The sequence below is a fragment of the Microcebus murinus genome, chromosome 10 (genome assembly GCF_040939455.1).
Source record: "Microcebus murinus isolate Inina chromosome 10, M.murinus_Inina_mat1.0, whole genome shotgun sequence".
Taxonomy (NCBI): domain Eukaryota; kingdom Metazoa; phylum Chordata; class Mammalia; order Primates; family Cheirogaleidae; genus Microcebus; species Microcebus murinus.
Window position 1 is genome coordinate 60,592,573 of NC_134113.1, and position 24,980 is coordinate 60,617,552.

General features: G+C 44.2%; 2 protein-coding genes across 15 annotated transcripts in view; one reads left to right on the top strand and one right to left on the bottom strand.

The window, feature by feature from the left end:
- RNF41 (ring finger protein 41) overlaps positions 1-17,236 on the bottom strand; it is a 30,587-nt gene extending 13,351 nt beyond the window's left edge. Inside the window, exons 1-3 of one of the 9 annotated variants that reach the window (XM_012753590.3) lie at positions 17,022-17,177; positions 14,732-14,820; positions 13,680-13,864 (exon numbers count right to left, since the gene is read on the bottom strand). The gene's annotated coding sequence lies outside the window, so the exon portion shown is untranslated. Of the gene's footprint in view, positions 1-3,842; positions 3,931-13,679; positions 13,865-14,731; positions 14,821-16,854; positions 16,958-17,021 lie in introns of those variants that run through there. The other 8 variants (XM_012753600.3, XM_012753581.3, XM_012753614.2 and 5 more) reach the window with 8 other exon arrangements.
- A 1-nt stretch (position 17,237) lies between these two features.
- Positions 17,238-24,935, top strand: NABP2 (nucleic acid binding protein 2). 6 transcript variants are annotated; one of them, XM_012753686.3, is made up of 8 exons: positions 17,238-17,567; positions 17,720-17,816; positions 19,261-19,362; positions 19,777-19,915; positions 20,032-20,103; positions 20,282-20,363; positions 20,458-20,521; positions 24,423-24,935. In XM_012753686.3, the coding sequence occupies exons 2-8, from the start codon at positions 17,804-17,806 to the stop codon at positions 24,620-24,622; spliced, it is 672 nt and encodes a 223-aa protein (XP_012609140.1). In that variant the 5' UTR covers positions 17,238-17,567; positions 17,720-17,803; the 3' UTR covers positions 24,623-24,935. The 6 variants fall into 6 exon arrangements, with proteins under 6 accessions (XP_012609140.1, XP_012609153.1, XP_075863475.1 ...); XM_012753699.3 differs by lacking the exon at positions 17,720-17,816 and having other exon boundaries at positions 17,239-17,567; XM_012753678.2 differs by lacking the exon at positions 17,238-17,567 and having other exon boundaries at positions 17,576-17,816.
- The last annotated feature ends 45 nt before the right edge of the window (positions 24,936-24,980 follow it).

A 24,980-nucleotide genomic window follows, 5' to 3' on the forward strand; every position in this document is an offset into this window, starting at 1 on the left:
ATTTTCCTGGATAGAGCTGGAACCCATTCTATTAAGTGAAGTATCCCAAGAATGGAAAAATAAGCACCACATGTACTCACCAGCAAATTGGTATTAACTGATCAACACCTAAGTGGACATATAGGAATAACATTTATTGAGTGTTGGGCAGGTGGGAGGGATGGGTATATACATACACAATGAGTGCAAATGAGTGCAATGTGCACCAACTGGGGGATGGACATGCTTGAAGCTCTGACTTGAGGGGCAAGGTGTGGCAAGGGCAATATACATAACCTTAACATTTGTACCCCCATAATATGCTGAAAATAAATGAAAGAAAGAAAGAAAGAAAGAAAGAAAGAAAGAAAGAAAGAAAGAAAGAAAGAAAGAAAGAAAGAAAGAAGAAAAGTTCAGGATAGCAAGGACTCAAACAGCAGTAATGCTGCTATGCCCCTTCTTTGGGCTCCCAAAGGTCAAACCCAAAGATGAGGGTCAGTAAACAATGACTACCCCCAAACCATGCGCATCCAAGTGGTAGGCTAGTTGGATTAAGGATGAGCATTTGATACTAGGGCAGTCAATCCACAGACCAGATATCAGTTCGTGATGTCCTAGAAACAATGAGCTGAATCAATCAGATAGTTCTCAGGAATTTAGAATCAGATTGTCCAATTTTAAAAGGTGATGGGATGCAGTGCAGAGAGGCCTTGATAGGTCAAATGCAAGCTAATGTATAGCACTGGACTAAGTCAAAATCAACTGGCCAGGTGTGGTGGCTTGAGCCTGTAGTCCTAGCTACTTGAGAGACTGAGGCGGGAAGCATCATTTGAACACAGGAGTTCTAGTCCAGCCTGGGCAACAAAGTGAGACCCCATCTCTAAAAGAAAAAAACCCAAACTAAACTAACTGGGTTCACATTCCCTGTTCTACTACTCATTAGCTGTGTACTCTAGGACAGCCTATATAAGTTTTCTAAGCTGAAGTACAGTGGCTATTCCCAGGTATCATCCTACTACTGATCACCACGGGAGTCTTGACCTGCTCCATGGCCTGGTTCACCCCTCCTTAGGTAACCTGGTGGTCCCCTGCTCCTAGGAAATCACTATATTGATGCAGAACTTAGTGCAGATACCTAGTTAGCATAGCACACTACAGTCCAGAACTCCTGGCCTCAAACGATCCTCCTGTTTCAACTTCCCCAGTAGCTGGGACTACAGGCACACATCACGGTCGGTGTCCAGCTGGTGTGTTTAAATGTTGCTTTCACTGGGAGCTTTCCAACAACCAGGGTATAGGATACCTACTATTTTGCCTACTTAGCATCCCATTTTCTGTAAACAGCACTATAATTTTCCTTTAGGAATCATACTCTGGTTCTTAGTGACATGTGACCCAAGCCAGGACTGAAAAGAGCAATGCCTGGGACTTCTATTGGAGCTCTTTGGGAAGCTCTTTCCCCTGTGGTTGCATAGTTGGCAGGATTCACAACCCACAGTAGCTGGCAACCATCTCTGCCATTAGTGAAGAGAGCCTGCTTCTAGAATGAAACCGATATTATATAAGAAAGCAGAGCTGACAGACTGAATTCAGATGAAATAATTTGAGGTCCTAGATTCAGCCATGCCTGAAGCCATAATTGCCTTTTGAACATCTCAGTCACAGGAGCCAGTAAATTCCCTCCTATTATGTTTAAGCTAGTTTAAGCTGAGTTTCTGTCTCTTTCAACTGACATAATGCACAGGAATGATGGATACAAGAAATCACAAGGCTCCTTTTGGAATCACTTATCCTTCTTTACCCATTTTACATAGGAGCCATAATATCCCCTTCCCCCTGTGATACTGATACAATTATAGTGGTTTCTTCACCACCATTTCTTTATATGCTTGCCTCCATCTCTAGGGCCCAAAGTTTAGGGCCTTAGGCTTACTAACAATCCCTCTGAAACTATCACTGAAAAGCACCTTGGCCTAACTTTCTCCTATAAAATGGGGCAGGAAGGGGGAATCTACCTACCATATGTTTTTTTTTTGTTTGTTTGTTTGTTTTTTTTTTTTTGTTTTTTTTTTTTTTGAGACAGAGTCTCGCTTTCTTGCCTAGGCTAGAGTGAGTGCCGTGGCATCAGCCTAGCTCACAGCAACCTCAAACTCCTGGGCTCAAGCGATCCTCCTGCCTCAGCCTCCCGAGTAGCTGGGACTACAGGCATGAGCCACCATGCCCGGCTGATTTTTTTATATTATATATATTAGTTGGCCAATTAATTTCTTTCTATTTTTATGGTAGAGACGGGGTCTCGCTCAGGCTGGTTTTGAACTCCTGACCTTGAGCAATCCACCCGCCTCGGCCTCCCAGAGTGCTAGGATTACAGGCGTGAGCCACCGCGCCCGGCCCTACCATATGTTTATCTCCCCTCAGACCTCTGACTTTCTATTCCTAGGCCAACATAATAGAACAAAATAGAAGCAAAGGATATAATTACCTTGAATAACCTAAAAACAGTGACGGATTAGGATGAGCATATACATGACAAATGATGATATCAAAAACATAATGAAGAAATTGTAAAACCCAGAACTAAGGCCCCTTGTGATTCTCCTTGCTGCAACTTACTGAACTGAAAAGTGAGCATGTGGTAAGAGAGTAAAATCAGCCCACAGTGTCTCCATTCGGATATGTACCTAGATTATTGAGAGCTGTGGTAGATACCCTTGTCATTGTTCACCCAGCAACCACATCCCAGGAATTATATCCCCTTTCCCTCTCTATCCACATGCTTCCAGTTGCCTCACCAGTACTGTGAGACCATACCCTAAGCTACAAATGATTTAGGCCAAGGGTGAGCATGTGACCCACGTGGGGCCAATGAATCCTATCCCTAAAATTTTGAGCTCAGCACCAAGAAAGTTGAGTTGGTCTTCCTCTGGCTGCCATATACACTGAGGAACCTGGAAATCAGGTCTTTGGAGGGAAAGAAAAAATCAAAACAGTCATAGCGAGTAAAGCACAGATGAAAGCCAGAAAGAGTCCTGGGTTTTAGAGTCCCTGGTTTGTTACCAAGACCAAGCTGCCTTTCTGTCTTAGCATTACCTCAGAAGTCTAGAAGGGAAGGATGAATTAAGAACAATGTTTTTTCTCTTTAATCCTAAAACTTGAATTTAAAAAGTTCGGCCAAAAACCGTACTATAAAACAATCTATATATATTCATTTAATAAACATTGCCTGAGTGCCATTTATATATCAAGAATCCTAATAAATCCTAGTTCCTGTGAGATGAGTGATGGAGAGGTAAACACAAGTAAGAGGAACATAGAAGAAATGGTTCTAAATCAGACTAGGGACTGCTTAGAAAGACTTCCTAGAACTGATTATCGAGAAACATTTACAAAAAGGTTTATCAACTTCATCACTATATGCACTTTGGGCTAGAAAATTCTTTGTTGTGGGAGACTATCTTGTGCACTGTAGAATGTCTGGCAGCATCTCTGGCCTATACCCACTAGATGGCAGTAGGAGTCCCCCAGTTGTGACAACTAAACAGGTCTCTAGACACTGGGAACATCCTCTGGGGGACAAAATCGCTCCAGGTTGATAATCACTGGTTTAGAAAAATAAGGAGATGGAACAAGGCATGGGCCTTCTGAAGCAGATAAAATAGCATGAATCAAAGCAAAACATAAGAAAGAGTTTATGTAGAGGCTGCAAGATGAGGATAGAAGAGGGCAGGAGCCACGCACAAAAGGCCCAATACACAAGTTATAGTTAAAATTAACCTGAAAGCTGTGGAGAGCACCTGAGGGATTTCTGTTGACGACATAAATTTCTATGTTTTAACTTTCTATTTTGACAATTTCAGACTTACAAAAAAGTTGTAAGATTCACGCCTGTAATCCTAGCACTCTGGGAGGCCGAGGCGGGTGGATTGCTCGAGGTCAGGAGTTCAAAACCAGCCTGAGCGAGACCCTGTCTCTACTAAAAAAATAGAAAGAAATTAATTGACCAACTAAAAATATATATACAAAAAATTAGCTGGGCATGGTGGCGCATGCCTGTAGTCCCAGCTACTTGGGAGGCTGATGCAGTTAGGATCGCTTGAGCCCAGGAGATTGAGGTGGCTGTGAGCTAGGCTGATGCCACGCACTCACTCTAGCATGGGCAACAAAGCAAGACTCTGTCTCAAAAAAAAAAAAAAAGAAAAATCACCAGCAAACTGGTATTAACTGAGCAGCACCTAAGTGGACACATAGGTACTACAGTAATAGGGTATTGGGCACGTGGGAGGGGGGAGGGGGGGCAGGTATATACATACATAATGAGTGAGATGTGCACCATCTGGGGGATGGTCATGCTGGAGTCTCAGACTTGTGGGGGGAGGGGGGAATGGGCATTTATTGGAACCTTAAAATCTGTACCCCCATAAAATGCCGAAATAAAAAAAAAAAAAGACAAAAAAAAAAAAGGAAATTTTCTGAGCGTAAATTAGAGGCTTAATATCTTTATCTCTAAATACTTTGCTGTGTTATTTCCTAAAAAGAAGAACATTTGCTTACATGATAGTAAACTTATCATAATCAGGAAATTTATACTGATGTAATACTATTATCCATTAACCTTATTCCAATTTTGCTATTTGACCCAATAATCTCCTTTGGCAAAAGAACATCCAATATTATGTACTGCAATAAGTTGTCAAGATTCTATAAACTCCTTTAATCTGAAAAAGTCTTTTTGTCTTTCATGACCTTGACATATTTTTTAAATTTTATTTATTTCTTTTTCTTTTTTTTCTTTTAAGGTCTGAAAGGATAGACCTTGACATATTTTAAGAACAAACCAGTTAGGCCGGGCGTGGTGGCTCACACCTGTCATCCTAGCACTCTGGGAGGCTGAGGCAGGTGGATTGCTCGAAGTCAGGAGTTTGAAACCAGCCTGAGCAAGAGCGAGACCCCATCTCTACTATAAATAGAAAGAAATTAATTGGCCAACTAATATATATAGAAAAAAATTAGCCGGGCATGGTGGCACATGCCTGTAGTCCCAGCTACTCGGGAGGCTGAGGCAGGAGGATAGCTTGAGCCCAGGGGTTTAAGGCTGCTGTGAGCTAGGCTGATGCCATGGCATTCACTCTAGCCTGGGCAACAAAGCCAGACTGTCTCAAAAAAAAAAAGCCTGATTACAAAGGAAGGGAAAGAGAAAGAACTAGCTAGAAGGGGTAAGGAGGTTGAGGATGTGGGTTGTGTGGGGGTGTTTTTCCTTATGGTGAGAAAGGCTTGAGTGTGTTTGCTGTACTGAGAAAGAAAGTACTAGTAAAGAGGGAAAAATAAAGATAAGAGAGTATCTTGTTACTGAGGTAGTGGTAGGAAGATCTGGAATTCTTTTTTAACAGGAAGAGGGATACCTCCTAAAGCAGGAAGGAAGAAAAAAATGGTACAGAGATCCAGAGATAAGTTTTCAAAAAATCACAGCAATAAACTTTTAAAAATCAGATATCACTTATTCATTTAAACAACCAGTAAAGGTACAGTTAAGTGATTATAGTAATGTCAACTCTAAAACAGGGTACCCAGACACCCAAATATGAACTAATATGGACACAATGCCACTATTACCAACTCTCCTCTCTGCTTCAATTAATGCAACCTCAATTAATGCAACAGGTTAGTGCTGTTCTGGATGATAGCCACGCCCTTTCTCATAGTCCAGGAAAATATACAAGGGCTGGGAAGAAGGGAAAGAATCAAGACAAAGGTCAAAAAGAAGAGTTACATATAAGAGCAAAAATATCCCCAAATATCCATAATTCATCCATTGAAGTGCTGACTTTACAATATCTACCTCAATTAAATAAATGAACTGTAATTTGGTTTCTCTACAATAGCTATAAAATTAATCAGAGAAAATAATAAGATCATCTCTGCCTTTAAAATGCAACAGGTATGAAAAATTTCCAAGATATACTAAGGAAAGAAAAACTAAGATACAAAACAGTATGTAAGCGATGGCTCACGCCTGTAATCCAAGCACTCTGGGAGGCTGAGGCAGGTGGATCCCTCGAGGTCAGGAGTTCGAAACCAGCCTGAGCAAGAGCGAGATCCCATCTCTACTAAAAATAGAAATAAATTAATTGACAACCTAAAAATATATATACAAAAAAAAATTAGCCGGGCATGGTGGCGCATGCCTGTAGTCCCAGCTACTCGGGAGGCTGAAGCAAAAGGATTGCTTGAGCCCAAGAATTTGAGGTTGCTGTGAGCTAGGCTGATGCCATGGCAGTCACTCTAGCCTGGGCAACAAAGTGAGACTCTGTCTTTAAAAAAAACAAACAAAAAAACCAAAATAGTATGTAAAATACACTACCATAAGTACAAAAAAGAATATGTATTATGTATGTGTAAATGCTTACATGTGCACGGAACTCTCCAGAAGGACATATAGGAAATAGCCAAGAGTGCTTACTGCTGAAGAGGGAGTACTAAGGAACAGTGATAGAAGAGACATTTTAATTTTCCTAATTATCCCTTTGAAGTTTTGAAAAGGTTTTCTATGTGTGTGTGTGTATATTCAACATTCAAATAAATAAACAAATCTGTAATTATACTAAATTGCTTGGAAGGCTAAGACAAGAGGATCACTTGAGGCCAGGAGTTTGAGACCAGCACAGGCAACATAGTGACACCCCATCTCCACAAAAAATTTTTTAAAAATTAGGTAGGCATGGTAGCACATGCCTGTAGTCCTAGCTACTTAAGAGGCTGAGCGGGGAGGATCGCTTCAGCCTGGTAGTTCAAGGTTACAGTGAACTCTGATTGGAGTGCACTGTACTCTAGCCTGGGAGACAGAACAAGACGCTCTCTCTAGTAAAATAAAGATTACAAAATAAATTATGACAGAAATGTATTAAAGTTAAAACAAAAAATATGTCCAAAATATGCATTTAATGTGTCATGTACTATACACGTCCTGTATGTCATACAACCCACACACATAACATCTCACATACTATATAGCAAGGTCTGGGAAAAAATGTACTCTTGTCAGAAGTTGATCAAATTAAATCACAATAAAAATCCAGGAAATGTCCTAAAAAAGCATATATCCTTTTACCTAGCAATCCTGCTGCCAGGAACTTATCCTAAGGATATAAGTAAACACAGGTGCAAAAAAGAATGTACTAGGCCGGGCGCGGTGGCTCACGCTTGTAATCCTAGCACTCTGGGAGGCCGAGGCGGGCGGATTGCTCGAGGTCAGGAGTTCAAAACCAGCCTGAGCGAGACCCCGTCTCTAAAAAAAAATAAATAAAAAAAAAAAAAAAAAAAAAGAATGTACTAAATTGTCTAAGCATTGTTTATAATACCAAAAAATCAGAAATACCTTAACTATCCAGTAGAATATCTTATCATGTTGCATTAATATAACTCAGATATTTATTTCTTATTATTTATCAATTTAAAGTACTTGCTTTTATATTTATTATTTATATAATAAAAATAACTTACTGATAGATTACATATGCTTTTTTAAAAAAGTATATTTATGTTGGAGAGCATCTAGAAAAACAGATATTATAGAAGCTGTCTCTAAGTGTAGATTTTTATTTACTTATTTTATTTTATTTTGAGACAGAATCTCACTCTGTCGCCCAGGCTAGAGTGCCATGGCATCAGCCTAACTCACAGCAACCTTAAACTCCTAGGCTCAGGCGATCCTCCTGACTCAGCCTCCCGAGTAGCTGGGACTACAGGCATTCGCCACCATGCCCGGCTAATTTTTTCTATATATTTTTAGTTGGCCAATTAATTTCTTTCTATTTTTTGTAGAGATGGGGGTCTCACTCTTGCTCAGGCTGGTTTTGCAACTCCTGACCTTGAGCGATCCTCCTGCTTCAACCTCCCAGAGTGCTAGGATTATAGGTGTGAGCCACCACGCCCTGTCTAAGTGTAGATTTTTATACTTACAGTTCTGCTTTATTGATTCTGCCTACTTTTTCTACAATGATCATGTTTTACATATAAAATTAATTAATTAAGTCACTATTTATTGAGCATTGCTATATGGTAGGCACTCTTTTAAGCATTTTTTTTTTTTGCCTATTAACTCATCTAATCCTTATAGCTCTGAGGTTTGAGCTATTATATTCACATTTTACAGACACAAAGGCTAGAAAGCTTGTCCCAAAATCATACAGCTAAGAGGTGGTAGAGCCAGATTCAAACCCAGATAGACTGGCTCCAGAGCCCAAGTATTTTTTTTTTTCCAGTAGAGACAGGGTCTCACTATGTTGCCCAGGTTGGGTTTAAACTCCTTGCCTCCCAAAGTGCTGGGATTACAAGTGTGAGCCAATGCACTGGTCCAGAGCCCAAGCTTTTAAACACTCTGCTAAGCTGCCTCCCAAATTGAAAAAAGGAAAGTTACAGAACCAGTATATATAAGATGGTCCCATTTTTATAAAAAATAACTTAAAAAGAAGAACTGTCAGCCTGGTAAAAATGAAGGTAAAAAAAATGTAATAAAAGATTGAGGGCCGGGCGCGGTGGCTCACGCCTGTAATCCTAGCTCTCTGGGAGGCCGAGGCGGGCGGATTGCTCGAGGTCAGGAGTTCGAAACCAGCCTGAGCAAGAGCGAGACCCCGTCTCTACTATAAATAGAAAGAAATTAATTGGCCAACTAATATATACAAAAAATTAGCCGGGCATGGTGGCACATGCCTGTAGTCCCAGCTACTTGGGAGGCTGAGGCAGGAGGATCCCTTGAGCCCAGTAGTTTGAGGTTGCTGACGCCACGGCACTCACTCTAGCCTGGGCAACAAAGCGAGACTCTGTCTCAAAAAAAAAAAAAAAAGATTGAGGAAAAAAGATTGAGGCCAAAGTGGGAGGATAACTTGAGGTCAGGAGTTCAAGACTAGCCTGCATAAGAGCAAGAACCCATTTTATTAAAAATAGAAAAAATTAGCTGTCTCTACTAAAAATAGAAAAACTTAGCTGGGCCTGAGGACAAAGAGGAGAAGGGGAAGGGGAAGGAAAAGGGAAAGGGGAAAGAGAAAAGAGGAAAAGAAGGGGAAGGGGAAGGAGAGAAGAGAAGAAATAATTTATTTTTTGTTTTTTTTGAGACAGAGTCTCACTCTGTTGCCCGGGCTAGCGTGCCCTGGCATCAGCCTAGCTCATAGCAACCTCAAACTCCTGGGGATCCTCCTGCCTCAGCCTCTCAGAGTGCTAGGATTACAGGCACAAACCACTTCGCCAGGCCAAAAAGTTTAGATTTCTAATCTGGTTAGAGTATTCCCTATTTGTAATCAATGGGAAACAAATGTAGACATGGTTACATGCAACCTTGGAAATGAACTCAAGACTGGGCTTGCCTTGCCTTGCCCTGCCCCTAGGCAGACAATCTAAATCTGATAGGCTAGGCTCACTTGATTATTTCTTTTTATCTCTGGGACTCCCAACATTGTGGTGCTATCAAAGGGGCAGGTTATCATTCCAAGAGGATGCCTCACAAGAATTCAGCTGCTGACTGCTTGAAGGCAGAAGCCTTAATAAAATTAAAACCACAGAGACCTCGAGAGTCTTAGCCAGTGACCACAGACACTGGAAGCACAGTTTCTTGGATAGTCTCCTTGAAGTATGGGATAAGAAAAGGCCTTGGAAGGTTTTACTCAAACTGGTGAGCTGAAAAGAAGTAGCACTGAAGTGTCCCTTTTAGGCTTATAGGAGTTCTGCCAACGTCCCTGATTTGAACATCCTGAACCTAAACTGACAACTGCATTACCAGACTCCTATTCAATAGGCCAGAACCAAACCAGGTAATTATGTTAGTTTATCTCCTCTGTGTTACATAGGGGTCTTTCTCTTTATTCCTGGTCTGCATTATTATTATTATTTTTCCCCACTCCTGGTCTGCATTATTATATAATAATTTCTATTAAATATATAAGAACTTTGGCCAGGCTCGGTGGCTCAACCTATAATCCTAGTACTCTGGGAGGCTGAGGTGGGCGGATCGTTTTGAGCTCAGGAGTTCCAGACAAGCCTGAGCAAAAGTGAGACACCGTCTCTACTAAAAAAATGGAAAGAAATTAACTGGACAACTAAAAATATATAGAAAAAAAAATTAGCCAGGCATGGTGGCTCGTGCCTATAGTCCCAGTTACTTGGGAGGCTGAGGCAGGAGGACTGCTTGAGCCCAGGAGTTTCAGGTTGCTGTGAGCTAGGCTGACACCATAGCACTCACTCTAGCCTGGGCAACAGAGCGTGACTATCTCAAAAAAATAAATAAATAAAATAAAAGAACTCCAAGCAGTTGACCTGGGTTTGATTCCTGGCCAACACAAGAAAAGAAAAGAAAAGAAAAGAAAAGAAAAGAAAAGAAAAGAAAAGAAAAGAAAAGAAAAGAAAAGAAGAAATTAATTAAAAAAAAAGAATACAAGAACTTTATCGGACCCCCTTCTATACCCTTTTAACTTACTATTGTGGTTGTTTTCTCTGGGCTACTCCTATAGAGAGCTAGGAATTTAAAACAGATTGTTCCTAAGGACAAGGACATTTATCCTCATCTATTCAGGGTTTCTTGAACCCATATTTATAGATTTGTAAACCATGCACATTCATTCAGGCACACACGCTAAGAGAAACATTAGAGAATTTACTCTAACCCATGATTTATATTTTGGGGTACCTGGGATGCTGCCACAAATTCATGGCAAAAACATAAGGGCAAAAGCCAGGTATGAGTGATGTATTCTGCCATCTACTATTCTCTCTCCTCCATACCTTGAATACAACAAAGGTGCAGAGGGCTGAGGATTCTTTGGCTCTAATGACTACAAACAACCTGACACACAGGAAAAGGGCTCCATAAACTGCCCCAGTCTAAGGAAACAGATGACCCCTAGGAACTTCAACCTAGTCAAGAAATTAAATGGCAAGGGATCTCACAAGTGTCTCTGAAACAGTTCATCATTATCTCCCTGTCTCCCAATGAATAGGTCTGGAAAAAATAAAACTAAGTTAAGAATCCAGAAACCTGAGTCCTAGTTCTAGCTCTGTCACTGACCAAATGTGTGGCCTTGGGCAATTTATTCAACCTCTCTGGCCCTGAGTTCCTAACTCTATACGAAATGAAGCACCCTGGACTATATAAATTCTATTAACAAAGTGCTCTACAAGCCTGAGCAAGAGCAAGACCCCACCGCTAGGCTGGGCATGGCAATAGCTCATATAGCTCATGCCTGTAATCCTAGCACTCTGGGAGGCCGAGGGAGGATCGCTTGAGCTCAGGAGTTTGAGACCAGCCTGAGCAAGACTGAGACCCTGTCTCTACTAAAAATACAAAAATTAGGGGGGCGACATGGTGTGCACTTGTAATCCCAGCTATTCAGGAGGCTGAAGCGGGAGGATTGCTTGAGCCTAGGAGTTTGAGGATATAATAAGCTATGATGATGCCACTGCACTCTAGCCCAGGGACATAGAGAAAGACTCTGTCTACAAATAAATAAATAAATAAGGTGTTCTACAAGTTCTATGATTCTAAGATTGAGCATTTAAAAAAAAATAGGGGCCGGGCATAGGGCTCACACCTGTAATCCTAGCTCTCTGGGAGGCCGAGGTGGGCGGACTGCTCAAGATCAAAAGTTCAAAACCAGCCTGTGAAAGAGCAAGACCCCGTCTCTACTATAAATAGAAAGAAATTAATTGGTCAACTAATATATATAGAAAAAAATTAGCCGGGCATGGTGGTACATGCCTGTAGTCCCAGCTACTCGGGAGGCTGAGGCAGAAGGATTGCTTGAACCCAGGAGTTTCAGGTTGCTGTGAGCTAGGTTGACGCCACAGCACTCACTCTAGCCTGGGCAACAAAGCAAGACTCTATCTCAAAAAAAAACAACAGGAAAATCAGAGGGTAATTATGTTAAAAGGTGCCTTGGCATTACCACTAACTGACCTTGCTCTCTTGAGGCAATTCTCTTGACGTTTTAAATGAAAGGAAATGGTCTTTTTTACTTAAGCAGTAGACTCTTTAAAGTGAAATCACTTCCCCTCTTAGAAACTCAGTTTCCTCACTTGTGAGATGAGGAATTCTAAGGTTCTATTTAATTCCAGAATGCTGTGATCCATACAAGATTTATTATAGGGGATTTTAAAGTTAGGCATCCTTAGTACATTTTAATTGATCTGATTTACAAAAGAATACAAAAGGCACACAATTCTTCAAGAACTCATCTAATGCCTAAAGGCACACCTGCCAGGTTTCAAAGGCCAGCAATGACCTCCCAACTGGTTACCAGCATCAAGCACTATTTGTATGGTTACCCTAAACTTCATCATCCTAAATACATAATCTCCTTACCAGTAAAGATATAAAGAAGAAAGGGAAAACACAATCCTTGTCCTCAATCTAAGTGTAGACTTGAGACTAAGGAGTATACAGGATTAAAAACACATAAAAAAATAAAACTTACTAAGCAACTTACCAACAAGTAAAAGTTAATAACTAATATAAAGACATAAATATGCAAAAAAGAACAGGATGGTATGGGTTAATCACAGAAACCTTTCTGCAGAAAGGAGTTTTAAGAATCAAGCTTTCAGGCCGGGCGCTGTGGCTCACGCCTGTAATCCTAGCTCTTGGGAGGCCGAGGCGGGCGGATTGCTCAAGGTCAGGAGTTCAAAACCAGCCTGAGCAAGAGCGAGACCCCGTCTCTACTATAAACAGAAAGAAATTAATTGGCCAACTGATATATATATATATAAAAAATTAGCCGGGCATAGTGGCACATGCCTGTAGTCCCAGCTACTCGGGAGGCTGAGGCAGAAGGATCACTCGAGCCCAGGAGTTTGAGGTTGCTGTGAGCTAGGCTGACGCCACGGCACTCACTCTAGCCTGGACAACAAAGTGAGACTCTGTCTCAAAAAAAAAAAAAAAAAAAAAAAAAAAGAATCAGGCTTTCAAGGCTGGGCGCTGTGGCTCAGCCTGTAATCCTAGCACTCTGGGAGGCCGAGGCGGGTGGATTGCTCAAGGTCAGGAGTTGGAAACCAGCCTGAGTGAGACCCTGTCTCTACTAAAAATAGAAAGAAATTAATTGACCAACTAAAAATATATATAGAAGAAATTAGCCAAGCATGGTGGTGCATGCCTGTAGTCCCAGCTACTCGGGAGGCTGAGGCAGTAGGATCGCTTGAGCCCAGGAGATTGAGGTTACTGTGAGCTAGGCTGACGCCACAGCATTCACTCTAGCCTGGGCAACAAAGTGAAACTCTGTCTCCAAAAAAAAAAAAAAAGAATCAGGCTTTCAGCCAGGCCTGGTGGCTCACACCTGTAATTCTAGCACTCTGGGAGGCTGAGGCGGGCGGATCACTCATAATCAGGAGTTCAAAACCAGCCTGAGCAACAGGGAGACTCCATCTCTACTAAAAATTGAAAGAAATTAATTGGCCAACTAAAAATATAGAAAAAATTAGCAGGGCATGGTGGCACATGCCTGTACCCAGCTACTCAGGAGGCTGAGGCAGAAGGATTGCTTGAGCCCAGGAGATTGAGGTTGCTGTGAGCTAGGCTGATGCCAAGGCACTCTAGCCCCAGCAAGACAGTGAGACTCTGTCTCACAAAAAAAAAAAGAATCAGCCTTTCAAGGGCAGAAGGAACTCTGATCTCTTAGAGAAGAAGGATGAAGCCTGGAATGAGATTCTGAATCAAGGCTCTTTACCTTCTGAGTGTTGGGGGGAAGGCTCCCTGTTCACAAGGCTCCGACCCCCTGATGCCTCCACTCAGTGCCACTCAGGAGATGCTCCCAGTAACCCATCTTGTTGGCTACTCTCCGACTGAGTCTTCCTTCCTAGTGATAAGCTCCATTGCCAAGGGGATGGATGTGATGTCACAATCAGGAGCACTCTATTAATAGGAACAAGGAAGAGAAAGGTAAGTCAGGGGAACTACCTCCACTTGGCAATGAGACCGCAGACTTGGAGAGAATAAACAACTCCATTAAGCGCTACAGGATTCAGTGTATATGGGACTAACGTCCAAGGAAGGAAATCAATGGCTAAGGAATCACACATATGGTCCAGTAGACTCAAACATAGCTGGCAAGGGGAAAGAAAAGGACAAGAGGAAAGGTAGAGAAGAGGCACTGATGGAGATAAAAAAAGATTCCTTTATTCAGTGCACATAACTACAAGTGATGTCAATGATTCCAAATCTGTGGCTACAAAATGCATAGAACCATAATATCTTACATGTATAGTATGATGCTTTAATGTTTCCAAAGTGCTTTCACATAAATTATTTCATGTAAAAAGAATTCTGGGGAGGCCAAGGCAGGCAGATTGCTCAAGGTCAGGAGTTTGAAACCAGCCTGAGCAAGAGCAAAACCTCATCTCTACTAAAAATAGAAAGAAATTAATTGGCCAACTAAAAATATATCGAAAAAATCAGCTAGGCATGGTGGCACGTGCCTATAGTCCCAGCTACTCAGGAGGCTAAGGCAAAAGGATTGCTTGAGCCCAGGAGATTGAGGTTGCTGTGAGCTAGGCTGACACCATGGCACTCTAGCCCGGGCAACAGAGTGAGACTCTATCTCAAAAAAAAAAAAAAAAAAAGAATTCTGCACCTATAATCCCAGCTACTTGGGAGGCTGAGGCAGGAGGACTGCTTGAGCCCTGGAGGTTGCAGTGAGCTATGATGATGCTACTGTACTCTAGCCCGGGTGACAGAGTGAGACCCTGTCTCAAAAAAAAAAAAAAAAAATGCTGGTCTTACCTTCCAATTGGAAAATACTATTTCATGAGGAAAAGATGCTCAAGAATGTTGGTACAGGTGGCAACTCTACTGATAAGTCAGGGATCAGGCTTAAAAAAAAAGAAATGAAGAGGCAGTGAGTGAGAAAATTATTCCAGGGTGATCAACTGTGAAGGATAGAGATAATAGGAAAGATTAGGCTGACCAGCCTCATCATTATATGGATAGAACTAAACAGAGAAAGACAAGGCTTCAGATGAAAGATGCTGAGAGATCTACTGAACTGTATACAGAAGAATGGCAACTATTCAAAATCCTTTCCTCACCAGTACATCTCTATCAATTGTTTAAGGGCCATGTTAGGAAGGCACAGGATAATGACTATTACACATAAAACAGAGACCGTTTCATCTTCTGAGTCTGGTACGTATGCTCATCAGTTTGCTATGCTCATCAGCCACAATGTGTTTAGCATGGTATTTTTAAAGCAAAATGCCAGTTTAAAAATCAGCTTGGCATGGTGGCTCACAACTGTGCCATTACACCTGTAATCCTAGCACTCTGGGAAGCCAAGACAGAAGGATTGCTTGAGCTCAGGAGTTGGACTCCATCCCAGTTATGTGGGAGGCTGAGGCAGGAGGATCGCTTGAGCCCAGGAGTTTGAGGTTGCTGTGAGCTAGGCTGATGCCACAGCATTCTAACCCTGAGCAAAGAGTGAGACTCTCTCACAAAAAAAGAAAAATCAGACACTAAAGTGCAATGCCAGGTACTTTTTCTTCCCTGTGGTCGGGACAAGGGTTGATGTTTCTCTCCACTACTCCTTTCCTACCCACAAAGGAGGGTATAACGCTTCCTTCATTTTAATAACACCCCATTTCCCAACACCCTGGCATATGCACCTGTACCTCAAGAATTGCTTCCAGGAACCAGTGCTGTTGGCTATGGTCAGTCTCCTTTTGTAACAAGATTCAGAAAGCAAATAGTTGCATATGCTGGGAAGACCAATCCTACCTACTTCAATGCCCCCTTGGCCAGAACAAAACAGGATTTTTCAATTAAGCAGAAGACCATGAGTCAGGAGGCTTGGGTTCTGGTCCTAGCTGTCACCAACCAACAAATAGAGTTAATGGTATGGGTTATCTATGTATCTTGTGTGTGTGTATATATATACACACACTCACTTTATACATATTGTCCTGCAAATCAAACGTGATATAACAAATGTGAAAGCTACTGGATACTGCTATCCTCAGATAAGGTTTTATTTGTAGCAACAGAATGAAAAATAAACTTAGGGTACTGAGGGCTGGAGAACAAATGCTTGAAGGACGCTTGTTCCTTCTTTTCAACTACTGGGAACCAAACCCAGCCACAGGTCAGCTGGATACACAGGTAGTAACACTGCATCTCTCACACTCCCTACCACTAGTACACCCCATTTCTATTTGGGAGAAAATTATCAGCCAGAAACACTATCAGCCTCTTGCTCTGTTTGTCAAACTCTAAAACCACTGTATAGAAAAGAATAAGACTGTTACAGGCCAGTCCCCAAGAACGGTGGCCTCATTAACAACCACATTTGCTATTAGATGAAATGAAGTCAGTTTCTGAATAAGGAAGGTGTCTATCAATCCCTCAGGCAAAACGCTCTCACCCTCCCCGGCTTTTTGCTCTTTCCCTGCCGCCCCCCAACCCACTCCCTACTCCCAAATTCCCTCAGTCTGGGCTTGAGGAAGGCTTAACCAAGGCTTTCCGGTGTGTGGTGTGTGAAGTGTGCGAGAGGACCCGGCTGCAAATCAAGAGTAGGGATGTGAGGAATGTGAGATTTCTTCATGGAGGGCTGGGAGGGGGAGAGGATCGGCGAAGGAATGAAAGAGAAGGACAAGGCAAGGGAGAGGAGCCAAGCTATGGCGCTTTGAGGGCGGGGGTTCGGGTTCCGCCGCCACTGCCCAGGCTGGTCCCGGGAATGTCCCCTTCTTCTTCTCCCGGCCCGTCAGTCATGGCCTATTTAAATACAACGTTGCTCCCTCAGGTCCGCTGCTCCCTGTTCTCCAGCCAGCCCAAGCCCCCTCCCGCACTTCTCAAGGCTCCCCTATTCCAACGGACCTTCCCCAACAACCCATCCTCCAGAGCCCCCTTCTCACCTCCTGACTCCTCTCCGGTGCTGCTCCCTTCCCCCATTTTCATCTTCACTCCTATCCCTCCTCGTGAATCCCAGTATCTCGAACCCCCACCCCAGTCCCCCTGGGACATCACCCCCTCCACTCCCACACCCTCTTTAGGTGGAAGCCCGCGCAGGCGCAGTACGCACCGCCCGGACGCGGCCTGGACTCTCCGTACCCTGGCCTGGTGGGAGCTGAAGCCGCAGCGGCCACGGGACAGTCCCGGTGCCGGATCTCCGCCTTTCCTGGGAAGGGAAGGGGTAGGGGAAGGAGGGGGAAAAAGGTTCCGACCACTTGTCGCAGTCTCCGACTGATCCTTTGCCCCGCCCACCGCTGCTACGCAACCCGGCGGAAGCTCGTCACCAAACTCCGCCTCTTTGTTTAATACAGACTTAGCCACGAGCGTCCAACGAGGAGGGACGAAGGCTAGCCGGGCCTCCACTCTAGACCGGAAGTCTTTATGGTCTCAGCCAGGACTATATAGCCATTTTGGAGGGAGAACTCTATGTTCTCCCCTACGTGAACGTCAGCATCTGAGCCGGGTGCTGACTCCCTGGAAGGCAACTCTTCCTTTTGGAGGGGCGCGCGTGTCTTGTCCTAGAGCTGATGCGGAGTGCTGCGAATTCGTCGCGGGGAGGCTGGCCTGCAGCGTGACCTGCCGTCTGCCCGGCCCCTCTCCGGTTTCCAGAGCAGTGGTCAGCATCCTAGAGCCTCCTGACCTTATGACTCCTAGTCATGGGGATGGATACTGCAGTTAACGAGGCGGCCGCCGTGTGGGAAGTGAGGGAGTGTCTGACCGCAAAGCATAGATCTGGGGTGCTCAATAGGTTGTCTGCCTTTCTCCCAGCTGCACTCCTGCCGTATCCACGATGGCTACCTGAACACTCATAGAGTTTCCTGAAACATCTAAGAGGAGAGAAGGAAGAGAAAAATGTCCTTCCTGGGTTGTGGTTTGATTTCCTTATCTTACAACACTGTGGTTGGGGGGGTGTGGACGGGAGAGAACCTGGGATCCAAGGTGGAGCCTAAAGGCTCCATGAGAAGGTAAGGGATTAATTAAGCAAGCCAAAGCATTACAGTTACATGACCTCTTAGTCTAATCTGTTATTAAATAGTATTTGTTGTGGATATTCGCTAAGCAAATGGTAATGCACATTAGTATATCTTTATGTAATTGGTTTATACACAACAATACAGAGCTAGCTACCTTTTGTTGACAATCTGACAGGTCCCAAAGGGAACTAAAGTTTTGGTCCTCTGAGGGAACTCTGAGATCTAGTGAGATAAGAGCAGTAGGAACAGGTCTTGAGAACTATGAGAGGGGCTAATGCAAATGTTTTTTATGCCTCGGGTTCCGTTTCTCCCAAAGGGGGTGAGTCAGCCTATTGTCTCTGGTATGAATGTCACTTTTCCCAGGGGCCCTGAGCGAGCTGGGTAGTACATTAAAGATGAGGGTGAGGGTAGTGGAAGAAGAGGAGAAAATGTTTTAAGAAGTGCCCATTGTGTGCTAGGCACTGCTTTTTATACAGCTTAAGAATTGTGGAAAAAGGAAGTGAAGCTCTGAGCCGCTGTTCAAACTTTTGTCATATTCCAAAGCCTTTGGTCCTTTTTCTACTTTGTCACTCCTTGTGGAGAAATGGCCTAAATTCATTCTCCCAGCGAAGACAAGGAAAATTAGGGCCTTGGGCGCCTCCTTGTGGTGGTTCTTCCCTTCACCCCTCCCTGCAGATCCAACTACCTCCGAGGTTCCTTTAATACCTGAAATTCGCCTCCTTCGCGGCGCAGGAGTCTCGGATCCCGATTGGCTGGGCGGGGCAGGCGACAGAACGCTGGGCGCGCCCGGACGGTGCTGATTGGCCGGGGGAGGCCAGCCGGGCGAAACTTCCGGGAATGTCTGCATTCCCGCGTTCCATCGGGCAGCATCCGGTGGTAGCGGGGCCTGTGGCTCCCCCTGCGGGCGGTTCAGCGGCGTGCACAGTCGGGCCGGCTGGCTGGGTGGGTGGTGGGCTGTGGGTGGGGGAGGGGATGGGCCGAGTCCCGGGTTGTTCCGATCAGGGTTCGGGAAGGTTTGGCCAGTAAGATTCTATTCCTTGGCTTTGCACCGGATTCCCTACCCCTGTCTCCGTCGGCTCCCCTACTTCGGGACTTGAGATTGAAAGAGCATCCCGGCAGGGGGCTTTCCAGCCCCAAAGCAGACTATCCAGAGACCCCCAAATTCTGGTTCTGAAGTTGGAGGCCCCTGGGGAAGTTCATTTCTAACCTTTTAGAAGGATTAGAGGGGTTGAGGCTGCCTGACCCCAGCCTGGTGCGGTACGTAGGCCTTGGGAAGTGGAGCATGGGGGCAAAGGCTCAGAGCGTTGAGCCTTCATTCCCTGTTCCCCCTTCCAGTGGGGTGCAGAGGCTTGGGCAGCATGACGACGGAGACCTTTGTGAAGGATATCAAGCCTGGGCTCAAGAATCTGAACCTTATCTTCATTGTGCTGGAGACAGGTGGCTATGCTGGGGCGGTGGGTTCACGCGCAGGGGGCGGGGAGCGGGAGGGGAACACTGCCTTAGTTCTGAATTTGCTCCGGGCACGGGCACGCCCCAGTACACCACTCACTCCTGATCTCCCTCTCTCTTAGACCTTGGCACACACAGTTGCACTCGGGTGTAGGGTAGACAGAAATCTGGCCAGATCCATGGCTTCAGTGCCACGCAGGTCTCTATCCACTCAGGGGCCCTCTCCATGGTGCTGGCTCCTCTATTACCAACCCCACCTCCAACCCCTCATGCCCCAGGAATTTAGGCTTTGCTCTGTACACCTTTTCCCTCGCCCTGCCAATATCCAGATCTCATCCTTCTGACTGCCACCACCCCATCTATTTGGCCATCCTGCCACCCCCATTTATCTCTTCTCTTCAGGCCGAGTGACCAAGACAAAGGACGGGCACGAAGTTCGTACCTGCAAAGTGGCAGACAAAACGGGCAGCATCAATATCTCCGTCTGGGACGACGTGGGCAACCTGATCCAGCCTGGGGACATTATCCGGCTCACCAAAGGGTAAGCTAGCTGGTGACTCCTGGCTTTCCAAGGACAGCAACAATCAAGGGGGGTAGGGTTAACATTCCCTATAACTCTTCTGAGTACTCTGAATCTTGCTTTTTTTGCCCCCACAGGTATGCTTCAGTGTTCAAAGGTTGTCTGACACTGTACACTGGCCGTGGGGGTGATCTGCAGAAGATTGGGGAGTAAGTGCTGTCTTGGGGATTGGGATGAAGCAGCACCAGCCCAAGGGGCAAATGTTAAGGTTTGCAAGGAGGCAGTATAAGGGTATGCAGTCCATGCTCTATTTCTGGACCATTCTGAGGCCTCCAACAGTGGCCCAGAGGATGGGTCCAAGGCTTTAGCTACTTTCACCCGTTGCAGATTCTGTATGGTTTATTCTGAGGTCCCTAACTTCAGTGAGCCAAACCCAGAGTACAGCACCCAGCAGGCACCCAACAAGGCGGTGAGTCCAAGACCATGATGATGGGGAAGGAGGGTGGGTCAGGCCAAGAAACACAGTAGGAAGCAGGGTCTAAGTATGTAATTTGTGCCCTCAGGTGCAGAACGACAGCAGCCCTACGACTCCCCAGTCTACTACTGGACCCCCAGCCGCTTCTCCAGGTAAATCTATTCCTTTCCATTCACTGATCCTCCTAGCTCTCCCACTCTCCCCAGCCTGGAAAGATACACTTCCTTCATCCCTTTTCCAAATCTGTCTTCTCTGGGGGTATATCCCTCACCAGGCAATTCTCCCAGTCCCCTCATTTTTGATACCTTTTGCAAGTGCCTATGGTGAGAAGGTTTGGGAACTTGTTTCAGTCACTGACAGAGCTTGGGTATCCTTTTGCCACTGCTACTCAAAGGCAAAAAGGAGAAAAATTTCTCTACATGTAGCAAATATTAGGGGCAAACAGGCTCAAATGTACCTTATTAAAAATATTTTTGAGCTGGGCATGGTGGCTCATGCCCGTAATCTCAGCACTTTGGAAGATAAGGCTGGAGGCTCTCTTGGGCCAGGAGTTTGAGACCAGCCTAGGCAACATAAAGAGACCCTATCTCTACAAAAAAAATTTTTTTATATCTGGTCTCTATGGGATAAAAAAAAAAAAAAAAAAAAAAAGAAAAAGAAAAAAAAATTTTTTTAAATAAAAATAGTAGCTGGGCGTGGAGATGCATAGTCACAACTACTACTCAGCGTCACTTGAGCCCAGGAGTTTGAAGTTACAGTGAGCTATGATCAAGCCACTGTATTTCAGTCTGGGTGACAGAATGAGACCCTATCTCTAAAAAAAGTAAAAATTAAAAATAAAATTTGTATAAATTCCTTATAATAAATCCCATTATATATTTAAATTTCAATGTAAATATTTTTATGTATGTGTGTGTGTATATATATATATATATATATATATATGTCTCCTACTGGTTCTGACTCTCTAGTGAACCCTAATACAATAACAACATTTAATTCCACCACAAAAATTAACATCCGTTTGAGAGAGTGACTCAGTGAGTGAGTGGGGGAAAAATTAGCATCCATATTTCCAACAGAATATATCACTATTAAATATTTTCAGGTCTCCATGACTGCATAATTTACAAAAAGATCTTTAATGAGGCACATCTAAACCTGTTTGCCCCTAATACTTATTTACCACATGTTTATTCACTTTGTCATTTGCTGACAGGTACAAAATATATGATATAAAAACTTAACATTGACTTCTATACATTCACCTAACTTTTTCTGTGAATTGAGAAAGGGCATTATTCTTTTTTTTGGTTATAGATATCTTAATCCAGTAGAGCAGCAGGGTTCAGTAGGGATATGGTTTAAGAACCATTAACCTATCACTTCTATGCCATTTAGGGTTCATAGTACCTTATGTATGTGAGGGACAGGCCGCTGCCTTTAGTTTACAAATGTTTATAGAGCACCTACTATGTGCCAAGGAACAAAATACAGAACCTGCCAGAGGGGCTGATAGTCTATGCAGGGGACAGACATACAGATAATGACTATCATACACTGTGGGGCCGGGCACTGTGGCTCATGCCTGTAATCCTAGCACCCTGGGAGGCCGAGGCGGGCGGATTGCTCGAGGTCAGGAGTTCGAAACCAGCCTGAGCAAGAGTGAGACACCGTCTCTACTAAAAATAGAAAGAAATTAATTGGCCAACTAATATATATAGGAAAAAAAAATTAGGTGGGCATAGTGGCGCATGCCTGTAGTCCCAGCTACTTGGGAGGCTGAGGCAGCAGGATTGCGTGAGCCCAGGAGTTTGAGGTTGCTGTAAGCTAGGCTGACGCCATGGCACTCTAGCCTGGGCAACAAAGAGAGACTGTCTCAAAAAAAAAAAAAATAAGGCTGGGCGCGGTGGCTCATGCCTGTAACCTAGCTCTCTGGGAGACCGAGGCGGGCGGATTGCTCAAGGTCAGGAGTTCTAAACTAGCCTGAACAAGAGCGAGACCCCGTCTCTACTATAAATAGAAATTAATTGGCCAACTAATATATATAGAAAAAATTAGCCGGGCATGGTGGCGCATGCCTGTAGTCCCAGCTACTCGGGAGGCTGAGGCAGCAGGATTGCTTGAGACCAGGAGTTTGAGGTTGCTGTGAGCTAGGCTGATGCCAGGGCACTCACTCTAGCCTGGGCAACAAAGCGAGACTCTGTCTCAAAAAAAAAAAAAAATACACTGTGGTAAGTACAATGATAGTGATATGCACAGAGTTATGGGAGCTCAAGGAAGTCATTGCACACACCTAGCTCCAATCACACATTTCAAATATATATAAAAATATGACTTGTTATTATCTTTAGGGGGTGAGATTTTGTATAATAATCTTTTTGCTTATTCTTATCTATATTTTCTAAAATGGACATCATCATTGTGGTACACACACACTGGTTTGGTTGGTTGGTTTTTAAGATCCTCCTTACTGTTTTTTTTTTTGAGACAGTCTCTCTTTGTTGCCCAGGCTAGAGTGCCATGGCGTCAGCCTAGCTCACAGCAACCTCAAACTCCTGGGCTTAAGCAGTTCTTCTGCTTCAGCCTCCAGAGTAGCTGGGACTACAGGCATGCAGCACCATGCCCAGCTAATTTTTTTTTCTATATATATTTTTAGTTGTCCAGATAATTTATTTCTATTTATAGTAGGGACGGGGTCTCGTTCTTGCTCAGTTTCGTCTCCAACTCCTGACCTCAAGCAATCCTCCTACCAGAGTGCTAGGATTACAGGCCTGAGCCAGCCCACCCAGGCTTCTCTCTTCCTTTGATCTCTATTTTTAATCCATCTACCTGGATTGCCTATCTCCCCAGTGTCTCTACTGTTCCCCACCTATCTCTCTAGTTTCCCCAAAAATAAGACAGGGTCTTATATTTATTTTTCCTCAAGAAGACACCTAGGGCTTTTTTTTTTTTTTTTTTTTTTTTTTGAGACAGAGTCTCACTTTGTTGCCCAGGCTGGAGTGAGTGCCATGGTGTCAGCCTAGCTCACAGCAACCTCAAACTCCTGGGCTTAAGCAATCCTCCTGCCTCAGCCTCTCAAGTAGCTGTGACTACAGGCATGTGCCACCATGCCCAGCTAATTTTTTTTTTCCTATATATTTTTTAGTTGGCCAATTCATTTCTTTCTATTTTTAGTAGAGACGGGGTCTCACTCTTGCTCAGGCTGGTTTCGAACTCCTGACCTCGAGCAATCCCCGGCCTGGGCCTCCCAGAGTGCTAGGATTATAGGCATGAGCCACCGTGCCTGATTTCTTCCTTACATTTGTTTTTTTCTTTTTTGAGACAGATTCTCGATTTGTTGCCCAGGCTAGAGTGAGTGCCATGGCGTCAGCCTAGCTCACAGCAATCTCAAACTCCTGGGCTCAAGCAATCCTCTGCCTCAGCCTCCCGAGTAGCTGGAACTACAGGCATGCGCCACCATGCCTGGCTAATTTTTTCTATATATATTAGTTGGCCAATTAATTTCTTTCTATTTATAGTAGAGATGGGGTCTCACTCTTGCTCAGGCTGGTTTCGAACTCCTGACCTCGAGCAATCCACCCGCCTCGTGAGCCACCTCGCCCGGCCTTCCTTACATTTTAATATAAAAACTTCAGGCCCTTTCTTTTCCTGTGCTTCTCCAGTTTTACAGTCACTTTTGGTAAAGAGGCATTTCTTAGAGGTTCTAGAGCCTAGAACTAAACAACTAATTCTAAATCTGACTCCCAGTGATACAGAGATGAGTAAGAGAGAAAAATATCATACCAGAGTTCATCAAAAAAAAAAAGGAAAATAAAAAAAGCAAAAATAAAGTAGCAACTTCTAAAATGATTATTTGAATCTTCTCTGGGGCTTCATTCGTACCCCCAAGCCACCTTCTTTTTGCACATGGTCCAGTTGGAATTAATGTGTTCAGTCATGCGTGGTGAAGATTGTGCCACTTTCTGGGGCATGGAGGTTGGCCTTGGGATGGACCCTTCTCCTACTTTAACTCTCTAATTCCTGTGTTTCTCCATCTTCTCCCACAACTAGCCTCTGAGAGCCAGAACGGGAATGGACTGAGTACTCCACCAGGTCCTGGTGGTGGCCCGCATCCCCCTCACACTCCTGCCCACCCCCCTAGCACCCGAATCACTCGAAGCCAACCCAACCACACACCTGCAGGCCCTCCCGGCCCCTCCAGCAACCCTGTTAGTAACGGCAAAGAAACCCGGAGGAGCAGCAAGAGATAGCAAGACATTCTTCCTCCCTTCCTGCCACCAACCATATCCAAGTGTCTCTGCCAGAGAGCCAGACAACCTTCTACTGGGCTGCTGGCTTTGGGATTAGGGTAGGGGGAGAAGTATTTTAGCCACTAAACTTTACTGGAGGGATGGTGAGCAGTGGCCTTATCCACCCAGCTAAAGCTGCCTGTCCCCTGGTATTCGGGACCCTGTGCCTGCCTGCCTTCCTCTTTAGAAACAACAGTTGCAATCTGTTTCTTCTGTGTGTGAAATGGGAGTTTAATTGAAATGCTTCCTTCCTAATAAATGTTACCACTCTGTACTGGACTCCTTTGCTTTTTGTGGAAAAAGGAAGAGGTTAGCAGCT